Source organism: Seriola dumerili, unplaced genomic scaffold (assembly GCF_002260705.1).
Source record: "Seriola dumerili isolate Sdu_G_001 unplaced genomic scaffold, Sdu_1.0 BDQW01000258.1, whole genome shotgun sequence".
Taxonomy (NCBI): Eukaryota; Metazoa; Chordata; class Actinopteri; order Carangiformes; family Carangidae; genus Seriola; species Seriola dumerili.
The window spans coordinates 1,217,709-1,234,435 of record NW_019174513.1 but is presented as its reverse complement, the minus strand read 5'-3'; the positions used below and the strand labels follow the sequence as shown (position 1 = coordinate 1,234,435).

Here is a 16,727-nt window from a genome sequence, read left to right as displayed (position 1 = left end):
CCCCACTCACTTGTTTGAATGGCTGTCAGCCAACAAGTCTCTAGTGGTGTAAGACAACACTTTTAAGGTTTTCTGCTGTCCTTAAATGTACAAATTGGTTGCATAACAAGGGTGCACTCCAGTAGAGCCGACCACATCAGCAGGATTTTGGCCTCTTAATGAGCCAGTCACACACGGATCCACTAAAGAGTTGTGCTTTTTTTTTTTTTTCCATGCCACAGTTATTTGAGCCTGTTGCTTTGCAGAATCTTGCAGACTTTAGTCGATAAAATTCAACAATATACCGCTTTGATTAAATAGGGTTTTTTTTTATTGTTTTATTTTTTTTTCTTCAACCATACCTATGCAGTGATTGTGTTAAAGTTCAAACTCTTAGTCCAAATTGAAAGAGCACTGAGTTTATAAATAATAGGATTGAAAAGGAATCTGCCACTCAGCATTGTGTGTAGTGTTGCCTAACTGTTTTTTTTTATGCTTTTCTACATTTTACTCAAATCTGGATTTCATTTTGCAACTTTCACTCATAGAAGCACAAAATTTGCAGCAGCTCCACAAATGAGTGGCATATTTACTTCCCCAACATACAAGTGATGTATGAAACAGGAAGACAGCACAATGAGGGGATATTTATACCCATCATTAAGACACATAGTAGAGGTGAAGAGGTTTTGAGTTGATGATGCCTCAGGGAGAGTTGATGCATTGCTCGCAGTGAAGCTGCTGCTCTCTAGTTTCCTTTTCCCCTCAGCAGACATGGGACTTTGGAAAACTGTCTTGCCTCGTTTGGCTTGTGTTGAAAAAGGACACGTAGAACAATTCCTATTTGTCGCAAAGAAACAACAATGTACTTCCTTCCTTTCACTAATAATTAACTCCTCTTCTGACACCGAACTGAAATAGAAAATAACATGATGCTTCACATAACCTGAGGGGGTAGAACAACACATTACAGACAGGATGAGAACAGCTGCGCACAATATTAGACGTCACAATGACACTGTCCATCTCTGTGGAGCTGTATTCAACGGTAATGACGAAAGGAAAGCTGTCACACATGGAATGACTTGCAAGTTCTGGCAATGCAGTGTTGCAATCCTGTTTGTCAGTTTTCAAGGAATGTGATTTAAAAAAAAAAAAAAAAAAAAAACACGTGATGATTAAACAGGATGATACTGCACACTGACTCTGAAGGGATAAAGAGCAGGAGATCCACAGGCACAGAGGTGTGGGGGAGAGTCCAAATTAAAAACATACGCGCCAACTGCATGACTAATTCTCGTCGGGCCTGGTTTGGATGGGGGAGGATGGGGGTAAGAGGGTGGGTGTCAGGGAATGTGGGGAGCAGGGGGGAGGGAGCCGGGTCAGTCAATAGTGAGGTAAAACGTGTAGTGATGGGAGGGGCTGAGACTTTAAGGGAGCAGATAAACCATCCAGCATAGCACTTTCACTTTGAGCGCAGCCTGTGTCTGAGTGAGGACACACAGAGTGGCCAGAGGGAGAGATAGAGAAGAGGAGGCTGTGTCTCTCATGCTTTGTCCATTAACCATTTTCAAGCAAGAGGAGAGTGATTCAAATTAGGCTTTTCAGGAAGATTCTAGGTCAGTAGTGAAAGGGAGAGAAGGAAAGGGAAAGAGATATAGGAGGAAAAGGGAAAAACAAACAAAAGCTTTGATAGGGAAAGGCTGCAGCCACTCAGGCTTAAGTGGGAAAATCCAAAGTGAGAGAGCAGGATGGCGTGAGAGGACAAATGAGGCATTTTTTTGGAAAGTACCAAAGGAACTCAAAAGGAAGGAATGTAAAAGGGATGTCAACAAGAAGACTAAATATCAAGCTGTGAAGGAGAAGGCACAGCAGCGTACACTGTGTCAAAGACCTCTAAAAACCACAGAAGAGGAAACTTTGCCTTCCACAGACTGACACAGAAACCCGTGTGCAGAGTGATTGCCGTCAAGAAGAGACATGGAGAAGTGTCCATTCAGATGAAAGGATGTCACTGTCAGGTGAGAAACAAGAATTAAGGGTATGATTATGCTTTTTGCAAACGTTCTTCCAAGAGTCTGTGGGTAAATAAGTTTAACGTGAATTAAAACTGATCTGTTGAGTCACTGTGTTGTTACACTAGCATTTCCTGTGTCTTAATTCAATTAGAGCTGTTGCAATGATAGCCTCTGTTTCATGTTGTTTTTTGGTTGTTGCAAAAATAGCTAATTGACAAAGGAAATGATGTCATGTTTCTCTAGGTATGGCATTTGAACACGCTACAAAACCACAGAAAGTTTCCAGCAATTATATGAATGTGTTCTGTCTCTTTCCGCCTTACTCATGTCTCAAACAGTGCTGCTGTTGCTATCACTCTTGACTGTCCAATGTGGTGGATGTCAATTTGACAAGGAAGGTGTGAAAAACATTAAAACGACAATTGACTCTAATCCGACTGGATTTGTAAGTTAAAACTTTTGCTCGTGATTTCATGTCATGCTTTTTGTGTTTCTGCAGTGAAATGCATCTTCTCTGTAGGGATGATATTTTCTACTTTTTCTATCTAAAATATACAGTGGCTCGTATTGACTGTGTTCAGTTAGTTGACTGTTAACAAGGTGGTCAAAGGTGAAGATCTCACTCAAATGAGTCAAAATAAACACCTCCAGCTTGTTATCAGATGACAAACACTGTTACAACTGTATAGCTCTATAAGGTCTCTGTGGTTAATTTAGTTGTTCTTTTCAACTCAGTCATTGTTAAAGTTCAGTGCAGTAATTATCACATTACATATATTATCTTATTTCTTTATCTCTGGGTTTATTCTCATCCTTTCTCTTTCCTTTCTATTTCCTTCCAGCGGACAGTATTTCCGAAAGATTACTATGTAGTACACCACTACACAAAAAACATGCTGTGCGACTCTGATCCGGTGAGTTACTCATCAGATAAAAAATGGAAAGTGTGGTTTGATGTGCAATACATGCATCATAAATCTTAAAGTCTTCCAGGTGTTATCAACATCTGATAACAACATGTCTACTGAAAAACATTTCGACTTATTTAACAAGATAATCATTAGCTTTTACCTAAGTGTTAGCTGTACGTTTAGCAAAACACTGTTCTTTAATGAAGACTTGAGTCTGACTTATAATTGAGCAATTGATGTGGCTCTTGGTAATTTGTCACATATGTTTTGCATGCTGAATCTAACTTTGCGGTTGTTGTGTTGTACCTCTCCCTGCAGTGTTGTGTGTTCCCTGCTGCAGTAGTCCTCCTGGACTCCTGGCACGTGCTTCTCAGAAACCTCTGGGATGAGCACTTAAATCACTCCTTAATTCTCGACCTGAAGCAGACACTGGATAGAATTATTAAAAAGAACATAAACACAGAGGTAGGGTTTTCTTTCACCTATGTCTTATCAGAAAACCTTCTTTTACTCTATGAAAGAAAGCGAAAACATCCCTAAATGCAAAAAAGGCCAGAACCATCGCTGGTTATTTGACATGTGATTGCTATTATCAATGTTATAATTTTTGCTTTAAACATGAATTTGAGTAAAAGGACACGTAAGAGTTGTTCTCCTTGAAGATTCTGTGAATGTTTTTTTTTAACTTTCTATTGCAAATATTTACTTGGTCCTTGCTTCTTTGTCTCTCACAGCGGTTCGAGGAGGAGACGGACCTGTCCCAGTACTCCACATTATCTTCCTCTCCTGAAGAACTCCTCAAGCTAACATCAGAACTTTTCGCTAAGTGGCTCGATGTTGTATGCTTACCATCGATCGAAACTTGCACCCTGCCCACTTTGCCCCCCTCTGTTGAGAGGAAGGACTACAGCCCATCAAGGGCCAGACTCTTGACCACCCGAGCTATCAGCAGTGTGGAAGAAGGACAGCCTGACAAGATGATAGACATTACACAGCTGCCGTCCAGCGGTGGTCCTCACTCCTTATCATATTCAATGTGGAGCCCCTTGCTACTCAGACTCTACTGGTGGCTGCTGCCATAGTCACTAAAAAAGATCTTTCAGATGATGCACACAAAATGCAAGACATTTCCTGGCACTGAATGATTGTTTCTTATATTTGTTTATGTGTTTAATGCAGTAAGCTTTGTTAATATGAAGTGACATGCACAGGTTGCATTTAATGTCCAAAGTTAGTTTGAATAGCTAAGTTGACTGTCCAACTGTACTCTGTAACAACTGATATCACAGATATAAACATATAGCCATCCTCTCTAGAGCAGGCCACAAACTCCAGCTAGCTATGCTCTTCATGCTAACAAGAGATAAATGCTGAGCAAGCCAATGCACATAAGTCTCGTCTATTGATGTGGATTTCATCACTGTTTACAATGAATATTATGTAAATGTAAGATATTATGGGTGTTTACTTTTGTACATAAATGTAAATTAAAGACATTTAGATATATGCATTGCTAGTTTTTGGTTTAACTTTCCAGGATATAATATCCCAACATTTGTGAGCTACAGTATATTTATTGTGCTGTTTCCTGTTTCCTGTCAGCAGTGATAAAAAGTAACTAGGTCTATTAACTCAAATATTGTACTTAAAGACACTTTTAAGGTACTTGTACTTTACTTCAGTATTTCTATTTAATGTTACTTTCTGCTTCTACTTAACTACTGTTCAGAGGGAAATATTGTTTTTTTGACTGCACTACATTTATCTAACAGCTATAATTACTGGTTACTTTGCACATTGACATTTTACCTGTTAAACATGTGATCAGTTTATAAAATGTGATTTGTTGTTATAAATCAAACTATCCAACAGTTTATTAAGTCATTAAAATCAGCTCCACCTTACACATAAATACATTAACAATACTAACCTATTAATATAACTATAACAACCACAGGGAGCATTTTACTTTTGATACTACTGCTACTACATTGAACTAAAAATACTTACATACTTTTACTTAAATGTAATTTATGACTTATATCTGAGTATTTCCTCCACTACTGTTTGTCAGTAAGAATGAGAGATATTTACACTTTGGTCCATTTAGCTAAGAGAGATTATATTTTGTTCATGGTCTCACATTCAAACTACAGGACAGAGTTTATGTTGGAGGCTACATTCATGTGAGCTTCACTGGCTCTTTTAAAGAGTCATTTCCTATGTAGAAATCCTTTACAGCTATTTTGTAACTCTGATAAAAAAAAAAACTGAGAGGAGTTGCAGATGAGAGAGGAATGTGCTCTGGATGGGGCCCTGGCTGCGGAGATGTTGTGTCCTGACTCCTGTCAGGATCCACACGAGAAAGAAAAGTTCACCATTTGGTGCTCACACTTGCCCCTGCTTGTATACACCCACACATATTAAGTGCGCCATTGTCCTCACCGGAGCCTCCTTGTAGTTTCATAATCCTTAAAATAGAGGTATGTTGCATACGGGAACAGATTTTTGGCTTGCACCTCGAGTTTTCACTGACCCTTTTTTCCACATAATTTGGAAGGGACAGACGTAATGCTGCATGAATGCAACATGCAAAGAGTGAGATAATCATAGAGCTGGATGACAAAGTTTTTGACAAATCAGGAAGACAGAAATGAAGCAGAAGGCTCGAGTGCTGTATGTCTCTGGGCTGTAGGGAGCACCTTTTTTTTTTTTTTTTTTTGCGGACAATGTTCATTACTCCGTAACTGTTAAGGCAATATTGGCAAATACTGAGACGTCTAGCTGTGAGACTGCTGACAAATCCATGTTTCCCATTAGTGGTGCAGGGGCTACTGGCCCCGGCGTCAGTACCAGTCCGTGCTTCCGCAGGTGTCACATTTACTTTCATGCAGCACTCACGACTTACTCAGAGGATGTGCGAGATCCTGTGTCGGGTCAGTACATTACTAAGACCCCAAATGTGGAAATGATTAATCTAATGTCATGAGCATGCTATTCTCCAGAGGGGTGGGGGCTACGAAACTGAATATCCCCTTAACTCCACTAATATAGGGTCGACGTAAAATGAATATTTAGCTATAGCAGTTTTGGAAACTTCCGAGGCAAATATTTGCAAGTCTGATCTTTCCTGGCAGCAGAGAGACAAGCGCCAAAGGGGCCAGCTGAATTCCCGTAAATGGGGGAAGAGAGAGAGGGAGAGAGGGAGAGAGGGGGGAGACAGAGAGGGTGAGGCAGCATGGGAGGAGGGAAAGTACTGGGTGTTTAAACCACGTGGCCGCTCTCCACACCGGAAATACGCGGACTCTGCCGCCTCTGCCAAGATGTCTGCGCCTGATGAAGACACGTTTGCCGAGGAAGGAGGCGAGCTGGAGGAGATGGACGAAGCTGGCAGCGATGATGATGAAGGGGTAGAGATGGAGGACGAAGGAGCGGGCGGAGAGGGGGAGAGGAAAGTGTACGTGCCCGGGATCGAGCCGCTTAGGCCCGGAGAGGAGCTGGAGATGGACCGGTCTGCGTACCGCATGTACCACGAGTGTCAAACAGGCAAGAGTTATGCTAAAGTTAGCCGTTTGTCAGCGCTGTCATCGTGCACAAACCCACAGGTTGAATTGAGCTTTGTGTTTTTGTTGTTTGTGTTCAGGTGCTCCGTGTCTGAGCTTCGACGTCCTGAGAGATGCCGATGGGGAAAGCAGGGAGCAGTTCCCTCTGTCCATGCTGCTCTGTGCGGGCACACAGGCGGACACAGCCCTGAGTAACAGGTCGGTACAGACCTCCAGACAACATAGACTTCATAAACATGTTCACGGCTATGGCTGCTCTCACCTGACAGTAATCAAACTGAGATCAAAGCACCACTGAGTTTATAAATACAGTGTAGTGATTGACATTGTTCAAGTACTGCTCTCTACTTGACTATTTTCGTTTAATGCCACGTTCTACTTGTACTGCACATCTCAGGGGGAAATGTTCTACCTTTTAATCCTCTACATTTATTTGACAGCTTTAAAAACTTTACAAATGATCATGTTTCCATAAAACTTAAAAATAACTTGGATTAACAATATGATGTTTTGTTATCCATCAAACTACCTGACACTTCACAGTAGTGCATCTGAAATAATGAATCCACAATGAAAATTAGCTGCATAGTTACATCTGTGCAATAGTTACATCAACCAACTACAACAGAAAAATCCAGCTTTTACATTAATGCATAAGTACTAATAATCTAATGATATAATATGATCGTAATAAGGGACATTTTATTGCATTGACTACTTTTAGTTTTGATACTTAAAGTGCATTTTCCAAATTATACTTGCATACTTGTATTTCATTTTCTTTTTGTGCCTTTATTGGACAGGATAGTAGAGAGAGACAGTAAATGGGGAGGCAGAGAGAGGGGGAATAACATGCAGTAAAGGGCCGTCCGATTCAGGATTCGGACCGGGGCCGACTGCAGCTAGGACTGCAGCCTCTACATATGGGGCGCCTGCTCAACCCACTGCGCCACTCGTTGCCCCGACTTGTATTTCATTTTCAACACTGAACTTTCACTTGTTATTTGCTAGAGTGTTTTCACAGTGTGATATTCACCACAGTGTTGCTTTAGCAAGATATTATCAGTGACAATATCCTGGCATCAAGGCTTATTAAACTCTCATGGAATTCTTTGTGTCTGTGACCACTTTCAGTTATGTTTTGACATCATCCACAGTAGTCTGCTCCACAGAGTTTTCCTTTCAGTGGAAACTTAAAGGACCAATTAGGGGTTGCTACAAAAAAGTTGTTTATATCATTTAGTTTGATACCAAAACTCCACACTTGAATACGGATAACAGATGGTGTTGGAGACTTATCTCTTAAGTAGTCATAGTAGTCAAGTAGTTATTTAATGCATATAAACAATACAACTCAAAAATAATTAAATGAGAGTGATGGATTATTTATCTACATCCACTTCAATGCAGCTGTTTACTTCCTTTGCAGACTTCTCGTCATGCGCATGTACAACCTTCACGGAACGGAGAAGGTAAAGGAGGGGGAAGAAAGCAGTGATGACGAAAGTGATGACGAGGAGGAGGATGAAGACAAGAAGCCACAGATGGAACTGGCCATGATGCCTCACTACGGAGGGATTAACAGAGTCAGAGTATGTTGACATTTATATAAATGAAACCATTTGGTCTTCAGACTTTATTTTCCTGTTTCCCAAGTACTGATTTTGCTCCTTCATTTCCAGGTGACGCAGCGCGGGGAGCAGTCATTGGCTGCTGTCTGGTCAGAGAAGGGACAGGTAGAAATATTTGACCTCCGACCTCAGCTGGAGGCCGTCCACAGTTCTGCTGCTATGGCAGCTTTCGTCAAACAGCAGAAGGAAGCCACAGCTCTCTTCAGTTTCTCAGGACACATGACTGAAGGCTTTGCTATTGATTGGTCACCTACAGTACCTGGTGAGTGAGTCTTTACCCTGCAATGTAATTTACAGACAAAAAAAAACACACTCACATACTTTCTGACCTTTTTGACACTTGGCATTGAGCTAACCTTAGGTGACCACAATATGTTGAGTACTGTAATTGTAAATATGCCCCCAGCTGCACATAGTCTGCTTTGTAATGTGTGAGTAACATGATGAGAACAGTCTGTACTAAATGTAAGGTATAATTTTCTCACACACTCTTAACTGTCTCTCCCTCTGTCACCTCAACATCGGAGATTACTGTGTAAATTTCCAAACTGCAGCTTTTTAAGGTCAGAAACAAACAAATCATTTTGTCCTTTCCACAACCTGATGTTTGCTTGTTGTTTTCCAGCAAAATAGCTTAAAAACTAAATTCTTATGTGCAGGCAATTTTGGAAATATCATCAGACACTTGGATCCAGATCCACTTCAAATCATTTACTTGGCTTAACTTTCTACCAGGTTTGATTGAAGCCTGGGATATCCTGCTAAATTTGAAACAGACAGAAAACATGACCTCCTTTTTAGAGAAAAGGGGGAAAAAAAACTTTATAGTGTGTGTTGCAAAATGGTTGGCAATACGCATATGCACACATTGTAGTTATAGAGGTTAAATTGTGCACAGCCACAAAGAATAAAACTGAAACAAGTTGTGTGCGGCACTTCAGAGAGGGGACCTCATCAAAATAGCTGAGTGTGCAGTAGGTGTTAGGACAGAACAATAAAATTGGGGGGGGCATGCATGAACGGCTAAAACAGATGTGGAGTCAGATATTTGAATCTAAACTTTATCAGAATTAATCTTGAACATATAGATAGAAATGTGTAAAAGCATAGGTGTGTGTGTGTTCCACCAAAGGGTTAACTGTTGTGCCTGTCTTTTATTAACAGGTCGTCTTGTCAGTGGAGACTGCAAAAAGAACATCCATGTGTGGGAGCCACGGGAGGGAGGGACTTCTTGGCAGATTGACCAGCGACCTTTCAGCTCCCACAGCAAGTCTGTGGAGGATGTGCAGTGGTCCCCGACTGAAGCTACAGTACGTTTGTAGAATAATGGTGATGTAGTGGGTGAGACTAGCGTAGATGGTGACAGTGGTTAGCACTTTAGCCGCACTGCAAGACTCAACCCTCACTAGGACTGACTGAAACCGTTCTAACATGCATGTTATCTGTGCTCATTGCCCCCTTGACCACAGTGCCGGCCTCAGAGCTGGAGTAACCCCACTGATCCAAACAGTTAGGACCATTCAAATGCAGAGGAATTTCTCCACAGGGATTATTAATGTCACACTGAACTTTATCAGTTCAACAGTGCTTTCCAGATGTTTCTGTGGAAGAATGAGGTGTGGTGAGAGAACTGAGTGATTGGAATTAACTGTGTTGTCTTTAAAAACACCAACTGTTGCTGCGTGTCAGCACAATGTTGTGACTAAAACTCTGGCTAAAATATGTTGTTTGTGTTGTCTTAGATGCTATACTTAAAGTTAGTCACTCAACTAGTTTGTGGTATGTGAATGTTCACCCTACAGTCTGACTTTTTTGGCTTTTACTTTACTGCACTGGTCTTGTTGCTTGAGTGGGGCTCTTTGGACACTGTGCAACCTAATTGGTGTTGGCACTCTTAACATACAAGCTCCTCCTTAACAAGGAAGAAATACAGTAAAGCTCCTTATTTGCGAAGAGCAGTTTGAACCAGTCAGTCTTTTGCTTTGTTAATCTTTAATCTAAAGTTCAGATCTCAGAATGTGTTCTCTCTCCTTCACCCCAGGTTTTTGCATCTTGTTCGGTGGATCAGTCTATTCGTATCTGGGACATCCGTGCACCGCCCAATTCAATGCTCTCAGCCAATGAAGCTCACTCATCAGACATCAACGTGATCAGCTGGAACAGGAGCGAACCATTCCTGCTGTCAGGAGGGGACGATGGTCTTCTGAAAGTGTGGGATCTGAGACAGTTTAAGGTAAAAACCAACAGCAATTTATCTAAAATCATTCATTAATAATGTAATCATTCAACTCATGCAAGATCATTTAGCTGACAGTTATATAGCTATGAGTTGTCACTTGTTTGATGTTTGACACAGAGTGACGATGTTACTGTTTGGTAGAGAAAACAGTCTTAAGGGCTTGTGCTATTACAGTAAATAACCTCACACCTTTGCAGTTTGTCTGCCCCACCCAACTAATTATTATTGTGACACAACACTGTGTAATTATTGCAGTTGTTGCCTCCCTTGTAATGCAGGAAATCATTTTTATTTTGCCTTTTTAAAGGAATTGTTTGAGATTTTGGGAAGTACTCTCTCTTGTCAAGAGAGAAAACGAGCTAGAGCTTGGCAGTGTCTGGCTGAAATTTAGGAAAAACAAAGCAGTAAAAACACAGATTTTTAAAGCAGTGTTCATTTATTCTAGCCTGATGTTGTTTGTAATGAACAGCTGTCATACCTCACTGCTCTTGTTCCACCTCTACCTGTAGACTGGGCGGCCCGTGGCGAACTTCAAGCAGCACAGCGCCCCCATCACCTCGGTGGAGTGGAGCCCCGCCGACTCGAGTGTATTCGCTGCCTCGGGAGCAGATGATGTCGTCAGCCAGTGGGATCTGTCTGTGGAGTCATGTGACGTGGGTGCCAGGGTGGAGGGGGTGAAAGACTTACCCCCTCAGCTACTGTTCCTGCACCAGGGTCAGTCAGAGATCAAGGAGATTCACTGGCACCCACAGATACCTGGTGTGATGATCTCCACGGCTCTCTCAGGATTCAACGTGTTCAGGACAATATCTGTGTAGTGTGCGTGTGTGTGTGCGTGCGTGCGTGCGTGTGTGTGTGTGTTTTAGAGAGAAACAGATGATTTTGCATTTACATGAGTAGTACACATTTAATGTGTGTAATGAGCAGTAAATCCAAATATGTTTCTTTTGTAAGGACCTTGTAATAATGTACATAATTTGGTGTTCAGGTAATCATTTTCTTTTTGACATTTATTTCCCAGTGTAGGCGCCATATGGTGTTATAATCTTTACCACCGGACTTTCAGTCTGTATGTTTTACAGATGTGTTGACTTTTTTAGGCATTCCCTAGTGCATGCTTAAAATAAAATGTTTAAAACCATAGTTCTCGTTTGTACCTGAATGAAGGTTTTCAAAGACAGAGGGTAAGCTGCTCTCTTTGTATTTTACTTCTAATGAAGCACAGTTACTTCATGTCAAGAAGTGGCTGCAAATAAAAATCTGCTACTCCCTATATAACAGACACTCAGTTATCTTTATAGGAAGCAGTAAATTGAGATTTTGGTTCTCATTTTGCATTATCAGTGGCAGGTACGATGCTGCACCACTATAATTTTTACATCTATAAAATAAAACAGATTTACCTGATACCGTTGGCATAAAGTAGTGGAAATGCAATTGATATTACTCTTTTTTTGTCAGATTGCAGGAATATTCTAGGGTACTGTAGAGTGTAAATGTCAGTCAGAATTTGGACACTTCAATAAAATGGCAGTTAATACAGAGCACTATAATAAACGTGGAGTGATTGTGGACACAGCCGAGGTCTTGGGATCTTCAGATTCAAACTGAATAGAAAACACTTTTCCTTTTCGCTCCAGATTTGCCTTGCAATCATTTCAAAGATGAGTCATAGCCAAGGCTGGTGATTATTTTAAATTCCCAATAATAGTTTTATTGTTTTCACTGTAATCCTTTTGAAACCACAGGTTAACGTGTTTAAACCAGCATTTTCAACAGATGAGCATTATGATCTCTCCCTTTTACAGCATTATGACATAAAACCAACAAAAACACAAGCATTATACAAGCAAAAAGCATGTACAAAAATACACCGCTGGTCCGTAGCATTTTAGTGTCAGTCCAGCCCCACAGCCCCAAGAAACTTTGGTAGGTATGAAAACATACAATATAACTGCATTCTGAGAACAGCTCTGATTCGGTCTGAACCAGAGAAACAGTGTCAGATTAGGAATGTGACAAATTCACAGTATTTCATAATAACTTTATTTTCTGACAATGTCTCTCTGGACCCTTTGTATGTAAAGCTTTTCAAAACATGCAATACGAGAAAAAACTAATAAGACACTGGTATAACACAGGGTACAATAATGTAAGTACAGCTCCCTTTAAGGCACAATAAGGTAAAGTTCAGTAAATACAACACCTGTTGTGTTTACTGAACTGATGGCAAATATAAGACATGGTTAAAACTTAACAATGCAAGCATCATTCATTTAGCCTGAATCAAACTTTCCACTGAGCCTTAGTTTCATAGCAAAGCTTCCAGGTGAATGAAAAAAAATCAAAGTGCTACAAACGTTTCACTGTAATAACCTAAATTACATTTTTGCTTTTTCTGGTCAAAATTCTTTGGCAAATCTGTTACCCTTGTAGATAAAACATACAATGTCTTTTCCCGTTGAGCAACATCGTCTTAGCTGTATATCTCTGAGTTGAAAAATCCAGTTTGCATTCATATATATTCTGTTTCAGCCTCCCATTCAAATGATACTGAAATGATGAGTTAAGGAAAATACAGTATCCTTGATTTACTCAACAGCAAAAATCTTTTTTCATGGGGAAAACATACCTGTCCCCTATAGACCAATTTCATCATCAAACTCATCTTCAAATGTGTAGCCTCTTCCTACTTCCCCCTCCTCCTCCTCCTCCTCCGAATCAGTCTCTGAGTGACAGCTGTCGACCCTCCTTCTGTCCAATGGGGTGACTCCTTCATACTCTGAGCTGTGTGATGAGGCAGGACTAGGTGGCAAATCTACTTTGTGATTGGTGAACTCAATTTCACCTTCTCGGCTCTCGCCCCTCTCACTCTTACCACTCGTTGGACTTTGACACACCAGCTGATTCTCATCCTGGAAGTCAAACCCTTGACTTTCTTCCTCTTCAGATGCCCGGCGAATGATCTCGTCTCGTTTGTCACTGAATCTCACTTTTGGTTTTAACCCCTTTGGCTTGATCCCGTTCCCATCTGGTATCCTGCTGTCTCCCACCTGGTTTCCATCCAACCCTAACAAGTTTTTCCCGTTCAGCTCATTCTGCATGTTCACAGACATCTCCATGGCCCCTTTTCCCTGCTTTGTTTCCACCGAGGATGTGCCACTTTTGGGACTGAATGCATATCCCTCATTGGACTCAAGCCCCAGTCCATCCATCACTCCTAATACATCTCCCAGCATAGACGGCCCCAGATCCAAGTCCAGGTCCAGGGTGAATGAAGACACTGACTCAGAGTGCTGAAGCTCATTGTCCTGTGGGCTTCCTGGAGCATCTGTATGAAGATCACTGTGGTTGATTGCCACCTCAGGATCAGCAGCTGGCATGATCCCTGGACTCCCCAGGTCAGGGCTGGCTGGACTCGGGCCGAGAGTGGACAGGAAGGAGGTATCCCCGAAGGCATCACCTCCCCTTCCAATGTGCATTGTGTGGCGAAAGTCACCCAGTGGCGCTGAGATCATGGTAGGGTCCAGGCGAGGGGCCCGGGATGATTTGTGAAGTGGCATAACTGCAAGAAGATTGAGGATGGGGGGAAAGAAGAAGGACAAAATAGTCATCATCTATTCAAGATAGGACAGAGTCAGTTAAGGAAGTAGCACTCCGAGAAAATTAGATAACGTATAAAAATGCGCAAAAAGCAAGTGAATGCTGGAGCTCTGGTCCAACCTGCTGATAAGACAGAGCAGAGTAAAAACTTCACTGTGTTGTGCAATATTGCAGGAAGCCAATGAGCATTTTGGCACCGGTGGCTGTGAAGGCCATGCTGAGACTTGTACTTGAAGCACACACATGCAACGCTAGCACATACTTTTCTCTACCCTCAGGGGTGTTTGTGGACAAAAACAAGACTGTGATGTTCCAAACATAAAAACTAAATCTAAAGTCCCAAAACTCCTGGGTTGTGTTACTTTGATGGGCATTAAATTCAGATGTCAGCATGACAAAACTATTCCTGTTGAGGTCAGTGCAACGTTTTGAACTAATAATTATTACAGTAGGTGGAAGCCAATATTACCACATATATTTCATAATGTCTTAGAGATTGAGTCACTTTAATAACATTTTCTTTTCATTATCAGCCTCATACGTTGAAAGCCAGTATATACATTCAAGACATTATTCTCAAAGTTTGTACATGTGTGTATGTGAGAGAGCTAGATTTGGGAAAGGGAGGGAGGGGGGGCTAACAGGCCTAGCCCCAACCCACAAGACTTTCCAATGGTGATTAAAGTAAATGATATATGATATTAGTTAAATGTATGACTCATAATTTATATGACGAGCGAACGAGGGCAACATTTATTGACAAAGCAGTGAGAGGATCGTTTTGATCAATGTAAAACTCAGCTAATCGATTGACCTGAGTGAGCGTCACCAAAACAAGTGAAAGTATGGAAAACTTACTTTAAAGCGTATATTCTGGTCTTTGGTTGGCTACCTCCACAGTATCCCACTTTTTCATCTGGCTTTCTGCTCGCGCGTCCCTCTCGACTTTTCCCTCGCTCTTTTTCTCGCCGTCGTTTGTCTGTGTGAATTTTCTTTTTCTTCCAAAGGGATGGGCACGGGGTGAGGAAGTGACGCGACAGTTATTAGGGAGAGCTGGATCAAAGTGCTCTCGACTTTACCAGACATTGTAAAAATATGAACCAGACCAGCAGTCAACTTTCCACAGAGTATTTTTTTTCAAAGTTTTTTTTTTATAATTGTGGGCCATAGCTTACTGATTAAGTAACAGGACAATGTAGATGACTGGAAGTTGAAGTCAATGAGGGTTTTGTGTGTAAATATCTACTTAAAAGTATCAAATTGTAACAGAAAACCTATTTTTATATGAACTTGAATGGTCGGGATTTAGTACTGTGCTGCGATATTAAGTTATTAAGTTAAGTTATTAAGATATTAAGTCCTGTCAGTACCAAAAAGTATTTTTGTAAAGTCTTATACTTATTTCAGTTTTTCATATTTTATGTTTTTTTTTCAAGTTCTATATAAAGCATAAGGCCAGAGATATTCCATATTTTTATTACTCTGAAGAAATCCCAGCCCCAAGCACATTAGTTCCCTCTGAAGATGTAAATCTTTAAAATGAATATAGATTTAAATTTTTAAAAAAGCCCAAATAATTTTCTTACACTGTTTTTAGCAACCAGGAGTTAATAGTGCATTAGTTGGGGACTATTGTCAGATGAGGACAATTTCACATTTTGTGTGCTAGTGAGTATTTATGGCAGCAGGAGAGCTATTTAGTACTGACTCAAAGCTATAATGAAGGAACATGTTATGACTCACTAATGTGTTTCTTTCTCTTTAAAAATTTTCTGTTAGTCTGGATGAATCGATTGTTAGTATTGGTCTTTTTATGGGATTTGTTGAAAATATGAAAAATACAGACAATATATAAACCAAGACTAAATTGAATTATTCTCTTATTTTCTATTTGTATTTAGTACTATTATTTAGTACTATTGTTTAGTACTATTATACAGTTCTTTCCAGGAAACTACCATGGAAATTACTAATTTGTAAAATAAAGTTTTATTTATCAACTTGAATGTCAAATGTTGTTTCAAAACTCCATATGTGAGATTGGAAATACTGGAATCAGTCTAAAATATATGTCAATTTTAACTCCCACAAACTTGCTGAAATCCCCACATTCCTAAAAAAGATTAAAAATACTGAACCCCGACTTCTGTGGTAGCTTCAGTGGGAGGAACTCATAGGCTATATTAAAGATTTTTTTCAGGCTGTGGTTAAGTTTAATGCGACGCCAGCATATGAGACAAATTTCATTTTACTCTGAAATTATTATGAAGGGTTTAACTTAATATGGACTGCAATTATGCTTTCTTTTATTGGATGCAGTCAGTGAAGTCAGCCCTCATATTGCAGTATTATCTGACAAAGCATATTTTTGAAGGGTTTCAGTCTGGTGCATATTGAGTCACATAGCTGTAATAGTCGATAATCCTCTTGAAAAAGACTGGAGAAATTGGTCTCAACAAGAGCAGTGGATTGGAGATGGCTTTTAGGAGTACATATTATCAAGCTTCCTCCCATGGGTTAAAGAAACAGAAGCTTTGCAAAAGCCCAGGTATTCATACAATAGTGCCGGGCTGTGAGTCATTGTTTGCGAGATCTTGTCACAAATGCTCAACATATTTGTGCAATGATGTAACCGACAGGACAACAATGGGAACAAATTATTCATTCAGCTGGCACATGATTTCATTCACTGTGAGAAATGGACTGGAAATTACAGTTAATACAGTATTTTATTTATTTGAAAGCTGTGCTCCTGAAATCCAACAGGATTTTGCCCACAAAAG

The 16,727-nt window shown here is 40.5% G+C and overlaps 3 protein-coding genes across 3 annotated transcripts; 2 read left to right on the top strand and 1 right to left on the bottom strand.

Annotated features, from left to right (window-relative positions):
• Positions 1-1,413: 1,413 nt before the first annotated feature.
• On the top strand, positions 1,414-4,414 carry LOC111229997. Its single transcript, XM_022756527.1, has 5 exons — positions 1,414-2,000; positions 2,336-2,442; positions 2,840-2,911; positions 3,227-3,373; positions 3,643-4,414. The coding sequence occupies exons 1-5, from the start codon at positions 1,988-1,990 to the stop codon at positions 3,988-3,990; spliced, it is 687 nt and encodes a 228-aa protein (XP_022612248.1). The 5' UTR covers positions 1,414-1,987; the 3' UTR covers positions 3,991-4,414.
• Positions 4,415-6,196: 1,782 nt separating this feature from the next.
• grwd1 (glutamate rich WD repeat containing 1) lies at positions 6,197-11,869 on the top strand. The gene is made up of 7 exons (XM_022756515.1): positions 6,197-6,454; positions 6,552-6,669; positions 7,901-8,063; positions 8,154-8,364; positions 9,267-9,412; positions 10,144-10,335; positions 10,851-11,869. The coding sequence occupies exons 1-7, from the start codon at positions 6,232-6,234 to the stop codon at positions 11,157-11,159; spliced, it is 1,362 nt and encodes a 453-aa protein (XP_022612236.1). The 5' UTR covers positions 6,197-6,231; the 3' UTR covers positions 11,160-11,869.
• A 160-nt stretch (positions 11,870-12,029) lies between these two features.
• On the bottom strand, positions 12,030-14,919 carry cdc42ep5 (CDC42 effector protein 5). Its single transcript, XM_022756525.1, has 2 exons — positions 14,803-14,919; positions 12,030-13,906 (listed from the first exon to the last, which is right to left on the bottom strand). The coding sequence occupies exon 2, from the start codon at positions 13,902-13,904 to the stop codon at positions 12,981-12,983; it is 924 nt and encodes a 307-aa protein (XP_022612246.1). The 5' UTR covers positions 13,905-13,906; positions 14,803-14,919; the 3' UTR covers positions 12,030-12,980.
• Positions 14,920-16,727: the final 1,808 nt, after the last annotated feature.